General features: G+C 40.6%; 1 protein-coding gene across 3 annotated transcripts in view; it reads left to right on the forward strand.

Annotated features, from left to right (window-relative positions):
- The window catches only part of fblim1 (filamin binding LIM protein 1), a 39281-nt gene extending 26835 nt beyond the window's left edge, over positions 1–12446 (forward strand). For all 3 annotated transcript variants that reach the window (XM_068017375.1, XM_068017374.1, XM_068017376.1), the window contains exon 8: positions 11728–12446. In XM_068017375.1, the coding sequence (XP_067873476.1) occupies positions 11728–11838 (111 nt within the window). In that variant the 3' untranslated portion in view covers positions 11839–12446. The remainder of the gene's footprint in view (positions 1–11727) is intronic.

Consider the following 12446-nt stretch of genomic DNA (forward strand, 5'->3'; position numbering starts at 1 on the left):
ATCACTCTCCAGTGACTCTTGCCACGAAGTGCATGTATGTGGATTGGATGAGGACAGGGTCATCTCAGCTGTGATGACCCCAGAAAGTTGAATTTCGTGCTGCACTGTATAGGCTCACACTTAGTGGTGCTACCACTGACCAAATGATCCTTGCGACACTGCCTTATGTCTCTTCAAATTTACTAGCCAAGGCAAGCCTTAGTTCTGAGTGGGTCGAATTCTCTTGTTGTCTGTATTAATGTGATAGACATTTTGGGTGTTTTCTTTGTATTCCATGTGGTTCTGGTCCATCATGCATTTGTGTTTAACTGTGCCACATATTGGAGAAGAGGCTGCTTTAGTACAATTTAATCTCCAGACCTATCATGGGGCTGTGCAATCTTGGTGTCAACATCACACAGAGTAGAACTGTCTCAATTGCAGTATAGAAATAAATGTGTACAGTCTGAGTGCTGGACTTCAGGGATAGGGGTTAGTCCAGCAAACAGGAAAGGCTCAAAACAGACTTGCTGATAGAAGAGAGGACATAAAAATAAAAGATTGTCTGCAGGTCCAAGCATTTATTCCCCAATCTCAAGTGAGTTTTTGTTTCTGAGGCAGCCTGAGATATCTTAGAGAATGACCTCTTTATTAAAAGTGCCATCACTACAGAGGAGGTGACTAGATCTGGGGAGGAAGGAAAAGTTAATACTGCCAAGTGGCATCGATCAGGCAACACCTTGCCAGGAAGATATGAATTGACACTAGTGCTTTACTACTGAATGAGGAAAAGCTGCACACCAAAATTTGTCAGCTGTCGAATTCTGGAATGCTAGAAATAATACAGGAAATGACAGACATTCTGTCTTCTGATGTGTGGAGATATAAGTTTTTACCTGATGGCCCCATGCAGACAGTTTCCAATCACAATCATGCACAAGCACCGCAAGGTGGGATTGAGCAGTCCAGATGTTTCTTCATGGGGGAGGGAATATCTAAGTACATAGTTCTTGGTCCTATTCTCTCATGGCCAAAGCAGCATTAACAATGGCTTGGGAGCTGGTTTGTAGATTAATCTTTCTACTGGGGAGGGACATCTATGACAGGTTGGCCGAAACAGATGTTAGTCTGGCTCAATTAGTATCACTCTTGCCTCCAAGTCAGGAAGTTGTGTGTTTGAATCTTATTGGAGTTTAGGCATGTAGGGGATGAATTTTTAGAGTCATAGAGTCATAAATTTTTGTGGGGGTTCTCTACTGATCCCACTGTATCTTTGGCAGAGGGGCTACAGAAACTCTGTAAACATAATGCAAACTGTATTTATGCCTTTTTAAAGACTTTCCATGGCTCTTCTGTCAAATTTACAGCAGACAATCTGGGGAACCCTTGTGGAAAATCATCCCTGTAATCTAGGCTGACATCTATGTAGATTGCTGCTTAGTTGGAAGTGGTATCCTTCAGTTGAGAAACTAAACTGCTGGTTCAGATGGACTTTATCGATTCTATTGCAATATTTGAAGAGGGACACAGAGTTCTCTTGGTGTCCTGGCCAAAATTCCTCCCTCAACAACACCACCAAAAACAGATTAACAGGTCACTCAACTCATGTTTGAGGAACTTTGCTGGTGCAGAATGGCAATTGCATTTGCCTCCAAAACAATAGTCTCTGCACTTTAAAGTAATTAATTATGTGAAACACTATCAGACATTTCAGTGTGAGAAAGCTCTACATAAATTCAAGACTTTAAAAAAAATAAAAACTTGGAGGTGGTTACCAACTTGCTTGCAGCATTTGTACATTGCTAAAACCTTGCTTGTGTAATTTGTTGTGCATTTGTTGTCTTTGCTCAGCCTACACTGATGAATCAATTGAATTGAGTGCACAGAAACCCTTGGACTGAAGTCAATGTCACATGAGGTGCAGTTTTCAGTTAAACATCTAGGGCTCAAAGTGCAAAAAGTTGCAACAGCTCAGTGAGTACACACAGCACACGTGGTAGTGAGTCATACAGACCAGGAAAGTCCCAGGTTCCATCACCAGTCTGTACTGGGTTGGGTGATGTGCTGTTAGGGTTCTACAATTGGCCTCAGAGTTCAGGAGGAAAAAGAATCCACCAGGTTTCTGCTCCCAATCACTTTCTAGCATTTCCTATGGGAATATGGATGTCAGCTGAAGTTAAGATCAGGCTTAGCTGTGATGGCTCCCCTCCCCACCCCCTACACAGTTGGAAATATCAACTTATGAGGTTGAGGCTTACATGTGAAAAATCATGAGACACGAGAAGATTGCCAGTGCCTCTGAAAGTGTATCCCACAATGAGATTTTACTCTTGAGAGTCGGGTAAAGGGGGAAAAAATCAAGGAGAAAATTGGAACATATTAAAAGGTATAGATTGTGATTGTTTGGGAAAATGCTACCGGTGGTGGGGTATAATTGCCCACAACAACCAAACGGAGTACAACCCACTGTAATATATCATACTTCAACTTAGAGTGTCAGTCTTGGCTTCGTTGGTTTCACTTTCCCCCCACCCCACACCGAGGCAGAAGGTTGTGGGTTCAAGTCCCACTCCAGAGTACTGAGCACAACATCTAGGCTGCCATTTTAGTGCAGGAAGTGCTGCACTGTTAGAGGTGCCAGATTTCACAATAGACTGTAATCCAGGTCTGTCCTCTCAGGTGAATGGAAAAGATCCCATGGTTGGGGAGTCTAGGACTAGGGAACGTAGCCTAAAATTTAGAGCCAGATCTTTCAGGAATGAAGTTAGGAAACGCTTCTATGTGCAAAGAGTGGTGGAAGTTTGGAAATCTTATGCAAATAGCAGTTGATATTCGGTCAGTTGCTAATTTTAATCTGAAACTGATAGGTTAGCAAAAATCTTAGGTATTAAGGGATATGGGGCAAAGGCATCTATCTATATGGAGATAGGTCACTGTTACGACCAGATGAGGCAGGGGCTCCCCTCTCAGCCTTTTCCTGGTTTGGCCTTAACAGAGTTTAACTTTTAAAACACTGGGTTTTTGGCTTCTCCTCAGTGCTTACTGCTCTCTAATTGTGATTGCAAAGAAATCAACCAGACAAGTTTTCTCAGATTTAAACAAGGGGGTTGCGGGCGCAGTGGTGGAATGCTGGCTCAATGACTCTCAATGTCTCTTGATCATCGCTATTGACAAAACCCATCTGGCTAATTGAATCAGGGAGTACTCCCATTGTCTTTTTCATGCAACTGTCTTTTAGGGCGGCACAGTGGCGCAGTGGTTAGCACCGCAGCCTCACAGCTCCAGGGACCCGGGTTCGATTCCGGGTACTGCCTGTGTGGAGTTTGCAAGTTCTCCCTGTGTCTGCGTGGGTTTTCTCCGGGTGCTCCGGTTTCCTCCCACAAGCCAAAAGACTTGCAGGTTGATAGGTAAATTGGCCATTATAAATTGTCACTAGTATAGGTAGGTGGTAGGGAAATATAGGGACAGGTGGGGATGTTTGTTGGGAATATGGGATTAGTGTAGGATTAGTATAAAATGGGTGGTTGATGTTCGGCACAGACTCGGTGGGCCGAAGGGCCTGTTTCAGTGCTGTATCTCTAAAAAAAAAAAGAATGCAAATGTGCAGCCATGTTTTCAGCCCCTGTTTTGGTCTTTTAAACAAGTTATTTCAAGTCCTGTAACAGTTCAAAAATAATGTTCCATATGACGAAATTAAGATGTCTCATTTTGGCAGGTGTGGTTTCTGTCACAGTTACAGATCAGCCATGATCTCATTGAATGGTGGAGCAAGCTCAAGGGGCTAAATGCCCGACTCCTATTTCCATATTCTTATGTTCCATAGCACTATTTCAAAGAAGAGCAGGGGAGTTCTCCCCAGTGCCCTAACCAATATTTATCCCTCAACTAACATCACTGAAACAGATTATCTGGTCATTATCACATTGCTGTTTGTGGGACTTGCTGTGCACAAATTGATTGGTACCTTTCCTACATTACAACAGTGACCATGATTCAAAAGTATTGCTTTGTCTGTAAATCAATTTGGGACATCCTGAGGTTGTGAAAGACACTATAGAAATGCAAGCCTTTCTTTCTTTCTGCACAATGTGCTTATAGAATAATGCCAATCTCCTCTTTGGCATCTACTGTTCCTCTATTAGTTTTTGACTATCAAAGCAACCTCAACAATTACAGGTATCTAAGTTCATTATGATATTAAATAATTAAACACTTATTTGCCAACTGTGCAACAGCCCCGACAAACAAATTTCTCTGCAGCACCTGTGGAAGAGCCTGTCACTCCAGAATTGGCCTTTATAGCCACTCCAGGCGCTGCTTCACAAACCACTGACCACCTCCAGGCGCGTATCCATTGTCTCTCGAGATAAGGAGGCCCAAAAGAAACACTTATTCATTCCTGTCCATATACTGTGCCTGTGTTTTGTATTTTACAATCAATCCGTCTTTAGTATTTTAGTAAAACTTATATCCACCTTCAAATATTTTAATGCCTATCGAAGAGCTCCCAAAATTGCTTCGTGCATAAACGCACATACATTTTTAAAAAATTTGTTCCAGGAATATGGGTAATGCAGGCAAGGCCTGCATTTATTGACCATCCTAGTTTTCCTGAGAGGGTGGTGGTCGGCCTTCTCCTTGAACCACTGCAATCTCTGTGGTGATGCTCCCACAATGTTGTTACGTATCCAGGATATTGGCCCAGCTGTGATGACGAAACTGCAATCTTTGTCCAGTTCAGGATGGTGTGTGACTTGAAGGGAAACTTGGAGATGATGTTGTGCCCATGACATTGCTGCTCTTCTGCTTTTTAGTGGTAGAAGATGCAGGGGAGGAAGGTGCTGACAAAGTAACCTTGGTGAGTTGTTGCATTGCATTCTAAGATCATACATTCTGCAGCCATAGTGAGCTGGTGGCAGATGTTGAGTCCAGTGAGTGGGGCACTGATCAAGCAAACTCCTTTGTCTTGGATAGTGTTGTGTTTCTTGAGTGTTGTTGGCAAGCAGTGACTTCTGATAAGCTTTGTAGATCGGTGGTAGAGAGGCTTTGAGGGGACAGGACTCAATATAAACCTGGTCTTTCTAAGGGTAGCTACACCAGTGCAGAGTTAAATGCCAGATTTACCTCCCTTGCATTTTCCGTCACTCAGAAGCAGCAGCAACAACAAATAGCAATGTCACTCTGCAGGAGGAAGAACCCTGCCCTATTTTCCTTTCATTATCCATAAGGTGCTGAGGACAATTGTAGCATTTCTACAAGTATGCCCTAGCGTTGAAATCAGCTAACTCAGCACAGACCAAGGATGCAACAGAAGATGTTTCTTATCTGGACTAGTCACAGGATAAACTTGATGAATTATCAGAGCAACCCTTCATTTCGAACTCTAACAAAGATGTGATTAGAATTGCATGTGCTGCCATAACCTGGAGAGTTCCAAATTAAATTATAAGGGTTTCTTCCCCCCCAGGATAGTTTCACCATTTGGGAAGGTTGAGACAGAGCTTCTGCCCATGTGCATGACCCCATTGTGACCCCTCAGCTATTTTCCTCAGACAGGGTTTATTAGCTATGCCAGGCAGGCTCCTTGTGGAATCCTCATCACAAAGAGGAAAATCATTACTGCTACCCAAGGAAAGGCAATGGGACACTTGCTGCTATCTCTCTCATTGGAGTAAGAAGCTTTAAATGGAGCAGAAGCAACTCAAGAGCTTTAAAAATTAATATATATGATTTTACGGAAGCCTGGAGCTTCAAGTTGCAAGAAAGGAGACTGAAGAAATGGAGAGTTAGTCATTACTCGGGCATCTCCCTCCAACAGAAGTCAGAGCAGGATTCCTGCCGCTGTCCCTGAGTTAGCATGATCCCTGTCATTCGTGGTGGCATTTGAGGCGGTAGGCTGATAACTAGACTGGTTGCCCCACTGTCCTTTACATGTAGCAATAGGATTAGTAGAGGAAAAATCAGTCCCAAATGTTCAAAGTGACAATGAATGGAATGAGTTTGATGTAATACAAGCTGGTTACTGTACAGTCAACAACATTCATCCTACTCGATCAGAAACGGCACATCAGACGTTGATGTGCCTAACGTGCAGAAAAGGTGCCTTACTGTATATAGAAGAAAAAATGTACAGTGTAGTGTAGCTTGTGAACTACGAGCAATGAATACACATACAATTTCAATTCTATCTTTCAGAGTTCAAAATGCATTTACTTAAATAACACTCATGAATTACTCTTTTACTATTTTTACAGTGAAAGGTTGTAAAACATGGCAAATGTATTTTTTTTAACTCTCAACTTCATCTTCGTGATGGTAGAAGATTCACTTCTTCATGGGTCTTAGAGACTGCTGTCATATTCACCAGAGACTAGTATGGTACTACTGTACTAAAAACATCACCGAAATATCATAGCTCCTTTGATTATCTCTTCAGTGATGCAAGCACTTACCATACAAACAGGAACTGCTTTATTATTGGTTTAGTACCAGGCTAGAGCTAGTTTGATAAAAGATTGGCAGATGAGACACAGCTAGCTGTTGGAGGAAGCTATTTGAGCAATGGGTCGATGAAGCAGCAGTCTGTACACTTGGGCTATCAGAAACTATGAAAACCTTTACACTCAAACTGGATGTGCTTTCAACTCTTCAACAGCACCCATCTCCTAAAGTTGCAACCTCCACCACCTAGCTGGAAAGGAACAGGTGCATAGGAATATCATCTCCAAGTCTCAAATTACCCTGATTTGGGCATATATCACCATTCCTTCATGGTCACTGAAACTTAACCACATGTACCTTACTACATGGACTGCTCACTACCACCTTCTCAAGGGAAACTAGGGATAGGTAATATTTACTGCCCTTTCTAGCACCACCTGTATCCAGAGAATGAATTAAAATAGTGTGAATTCAATCATATTTAACATTGGAAAATGATTAATGGCAAAAAGGACTGGAATTGTTAAAATCAGTTTATTTAATTGATGTTCACCTAAGTAGGCTTTGCTGTACATACCCTGCTGTCAAGTTTCACCCTGTTATCAACACGTTGACATAATTTCTATAATATAAAGCCTTTAAATTCTAACAATTACAGACAATCCATTTACTGATACTTACAGACAGAATTTAAACACAAAGCAACCTTTAAAACTGGAGAGTTACACCATTGTCACAGTTGAAGGTAAACCTTTATATATGTAAATTTTTTTTTGAATGACTGCTGATGAATCATCCATTGTTCAAGAACTGGTGTTTCAAGTTTAAGCAGGAAGACAGCTCTTACAATGGAAACAGTCAACCACATTTCACATTCCATTTATATAACAGAATTGCTTTCACTGGATTCTGTTCCTTTGTTCTAATTTTGACCAATATGCTGGGTGACAGCAAAACCAGAATACCCATACCTGCTCAGTTGCTGTAAAGGCACATGTGCAGCATTGTGGTTCTGCTCACCAATTTCCCCTGGTGTCAGAATATGTTCCATTTAACCATTCCATCCACCTTTTTTGATTGGCTCAGATTTTGCTGTACAGTGCATCTAATGACATCTGCTATTGGTTAGACTTGTTTACGCACATTTAGATTTTAAAATTTTTTGCATCGTGAGTGATTGGAAGTGTGAGCTTACAATGACACAACCAGGGAAAGGGGACAACAAACTGTGTATCTCCTTAAGGATTAAGAAATAGAGGAAGGACAGAGAAAGAAGTGTAGATTAGAGTGGGTGAATTGAATATCAAATCACGTATAGAAAAAAAGGGGAGGGGAAAGAAAGATTGGAGAAAGAGAGACTGAAGTGTAAACACTTTAAAAAGTCAATATTTTAAAAAACCTCCTGCAATTAATACCTGAAGGAATGAGACTCTACACTTACAATTGTTAATTTTCAGTGCCAGAGAGGTTGATTGGCAGTAATTAACCATTAGCATGTTGTTAATAAGGTACTTATGCTTATAATGATGAGACTTAACTTGCTGTGGCAAGTCAGTTTGCATCCATGGTGCAAATACAGCAATTTCATGGCATTCAATGCAGGTAATTCATGAGGTAGACAGCGAAATGCTGTATTTGCAAAGCTAATGGCGGAGCAGCGCAGCACTGAACAGATCATCTGCTCTTCGCCTGAAGTTGTTGTTCCATCTATGCATAAACAACAGTGCGCCGTTAACTTAATTAAAAAAAAATTATTCACGGGATGTGGACATTGCTGCATTTATTGCCCATGAGAAGGCGTAGAAATTTGGTACAACTGAGTGGCTTGTTAGGTCATTTTAGAGAGCGGTAAAGAGTGAACCACGTTGCCCTGCGTCTGGAGTCACATATATGCCAGACCAGATAAGAGCAAATTTTCTTCCATAAAAGGAAATTAATGAACCAGATAGGTTTCTACAAAAATCCAGTCACCATGCCCAATAGTAACTTTTTATTTTGACAGGAAGTTTTGGCTCATTATCCTAACTTTATTCTTGTAAATGGCACACATCACTTTCAGTCATATTTCAGTAACTGTCAATTCCACTGTCTGATGCCTCTTGTGCCTGTGATTTTTTTTTTCTGCTCAGCCTTCACCATGCTTAAGAGTCTCCAAATCAAATTATTGAGAAATCCACACAGTTTATTTTTACTTGTTGAACGCACATACTCTTCCTGTAGGGAAATACCAGTTACTCTTAGTTCACAGGATCTAAATGCAAGTTGTTGAAAGTCAAGGTTTCGGAATCTTAATCTGTGGAGGAACACTGCTGGAGTTTAACCAGCTGCCAGGCAGTTTAACATGTTGCTCACCTTGCTGGCACCATTCCTACCCATTAAGCCATTGTTTTACAGGATTATCTAGATATGAGTAGCAGGAATACCAGCCTTGCTGTGAGTCTATGTTCCACCAATGAGCCTGTCCAGGTTGGCTGTTCAATCATAAACAGTACCATGCATGCTGTATATCTGTCTATTGGGTAGCTAATTACTGAATATGCCAGAGAAATGACTTGGTTCAAGTCTTCCATCAGAAGTCGTTTTTCAAATGTAAAAGTTCTTTTTGATTAGGTGACTGGACAGATAAAGGGAGCGCAATAGATGTAGTGGCATAGATTTGTAGAGGATGTTTGCAAAAATGTCACACAGAGGCTTGTTAGAAAAATTCAAGCATATGGTATAAGGGGAATTGTAGCAGGATGGATAGATAATTGGTTGACAGATAAGAAACAAAGTTAGGGTAATGGATGATGATAGAACTGTAAGTAGTGTAGCCCAGGGGCCAGTGGTGGGTGCACTTTTGTTTTTGATTTTTTTTTACTTCCGCTTTTATTTTTGTGTGTATATATATATATATATATATATATATAATGTGGACTTGCATATAGGGAATGCAATCTCAAAATTTATTTATATTACAAAGGTAGGTGGATTGGCAGATGGTGAGGAGGACATTGGCAGGTTTGAGAATGGACATTTGGTGGAAGATGTAGTTTAATATGGATAAGTGTGAGGTAATAAATTTTGGAATGACAAACAAAGAATGGGAGTTTACACATAATGGAAAAATATATGTGTGAATGTACAGAGATCTACAGTTCAAATACATAATTTCCTGAAAGTACAAATGCAAGTAAATGCCCATAAGTGTTTTGAATTTTATAATTATAGCAGAATGGAAGAGTAAAGAAATAATAATAAATGTGCATGAAACATTGGTTAGGCCGGTTAGAATGCTTTGTACATTTTCAAATGCCCCATTATAGAAAGAACATTAAAGCCATAGTGAGTGTACAGTATAGATTCACCAGAATGATGCCATGGTTAGGAAATTGCAGTTACACTTGAGATATTGGGATTTTTTTTACATTGGAACAGAAAAGGCAAAAAGAGGACAGTTAACATGTTTTTAAAATGATGAAGGGTTTTGATAGTGAGAATAGTGAAAGACTATTTTGCCAGTAGCGAGGGTCATCAATTTAAATTTGTCACTAAGGGAGTGAGGACAGAGGCTGGAAGACATTTATTTACACAGCAGGTTACTGAAGCATGAAATGCATAAGGTAGAGACCATTCCAGCTTTTAAAGAAGAATTGGATATAAATATCTGAAGCAGATGAATATATTGTACTTTGGGAGAGAGTGGGGCTGTGAGTTTAGTTTTAGATTGCTCCAGCAAAGAGCTGGCAGACATGATGGGGCAAATTGCCTCTATTGTTGTAAATTTCTATGGTTCTACCAGGTCTGCTATTTTGGCCTCACAGCAGACTGTTTTACTTTAGCCCAAAGAATAGTCATTTGTTGGTCACTAGACAACTGACGAGCTTGAGCCCTTGCTAGATGGACAGCAAGCACTAAGAATTCCTAAGCAGCATAAAAATGAGTTCATTGCCATCATCCTTCTGACTGTAATATGGATACACACCAAAAGATGGTTCCACCAGCTGGAATTGATTGGCAGCAGCATCTGTTTCCTTCTCTGAAACCCAATCAATGTAGATACTGAATCCCTGATATGTGGGTGCATGCTTATAAACCTGACCTCCTGAATACTAGAAGCTGCCACCTCAAGCCATATAACTTCCTCATCAGCTATGATGGACATGTACCTTGAGCATTGAGAAAGATCTATGCAAGATAATTCTGGATGGGCTAATCACTTTGATGTTGTTGATAAAGTACAATGATGCATACCAGGCACCACCAATTGTTTAATCCAGGTTCTATACAAGTAGCTTTGGCAAATTACAAGTTCATTGCTGCTTGCCTCTGCATAACCGCATCTGTGCAGTTTTGTGATTGTATATTGTATAAAACTGGATACACACAATGCTTCTTGTTCATGCTATGCCAGCACATTTCAACCCATTATTCCAAATGTAACACTATTATATAGCAGATGGAGATGAAGTCTGGATACTGCATGACTGACAGCAAACTGCTATCTGGAGGTGGCAAGGCGTGAAGTGTGCACAAGCTGTAATAGATGGAGTGTTGTCTGCACTATTTTTGAGTGTGAACCATTTCACAATAAGTGACATGTCCTTTCATTGCAAAATTAACATCCTAACATTAGCATTGAGCTGCACAGCAAGATGATGTACCACAATACTATCAAAATATGGAAATGATTTAGTAAGGGAGCAGAAATAGATTGGAGTGTTTAGGAAAGGGCAGTATTATACTGGGTGTGTTTCAGTGTAGGAGGAATGATATTAACCACATTTTCTTTGTGCTCGCCAAAGTGAGGAATTTTGGTGCTGAGAAATGAAACTTCCCATTTCAGGCACCTTATGCTAGTATTAAGCAGTCCCAGGCCAGGTATAGCATAGCCACAGGCAGAGTAAGGCTCCTTCTAATCAACCTGAACTATGTGCCCCACCTACAAACTCAAAAGATCATGCCCTATTGTATTAATGAGACATCTCTCCCCCGCCCCCATTTTTCACTCAACTGTTGACCTCTCTGATCGACAGTGTCAATTAATGATGAATTAGGGACATTTTTGTGCTGTAGGCCTATGCGCACTAGGCCTGGATTGAGATTACCCAAGCTTACTTCACACAAGGCCTTTACAACCAGACAAACTTTCATCACAGCAGTCTGCACTTGGATGTGAACTCAGGTCCCAGGGGGTGACCTATCCAATTCTGCTCATAGCAAAGTTTCCTATAATCAGAATAGTGTTGAGAAAGGATTACGATGCTGGTTGCTGATGTTGACGTATCATACTTGTTCTCTGAATTGTTTCATATGGTTGTGTTACAGAAATGTGGAATTCTTCTATCTCCTGACCCAACCGAGGAAGGGTGCTTCCCACTTAACATGCACATCCTTTGCAAGACTTGCCATATGCTGAGTACTAGCTTGACTACTTGAAGATTCTAAATCTGAGCAGAGCTGAAATCATCTGTCTGTAAACTGCTGCATGATTTCTCACTATTGTTGCAAATCGCTCCTGCTCCATTTATGATCATTTCCAATGGACTATATCCATCCCTGCACCTCTTAAAGGTCATTCCTCATTGTTTGTTGTAGCATACAAACCTGAAGGTTCCAGTTTTGTTTCCTACTATGCAATGATCTCAACTGGGCAGTAGGGGCTGTATAATTGTGCTCAATACTACTGGGCTAGAGAAAGTGAAGTATTATTAACCAGGATTCCCAGTCCTGAACTCTACTAAGAGTCACACCTAGTGTCACAATATGCACACTATTAGTGAGTCTGATGGTAATACCCTCCATCAACTAGCCTATACATAAAGATGAAGTGTTAAAAGGTTAACTGCCAAAACACCATTGTGAAAAGGACTCCGTTCAGCATTTAGCCTATTATATATGCTACTTCTACAGCTATGTTGGTCTTTACAAATTGAACCATTCCTAATTCTTATGCTTTTATTGGAAAATAGTTCTGTACAAACTGATTGCCTGTTTTTTTTTAGAAAAAATGAAATTCTTTTACAAGATAAACAAATTGGAGAATC

This window comes from Heterodontus francisci, chromosome 37 (assembly GCF_036365525.1).
Source record: "Heterodontus francisci isolate sHetFra1 chromosome 37, sHetFra1.hap1, whole genome shotgun sequence".
Classification (NCBI taxonomy): Eukaryota; Metazoa; Chordata; class Chondrichthyes; order Heterodontiformes; family Heterodontidae; genus Heterodontus; species Heterodontus francisci.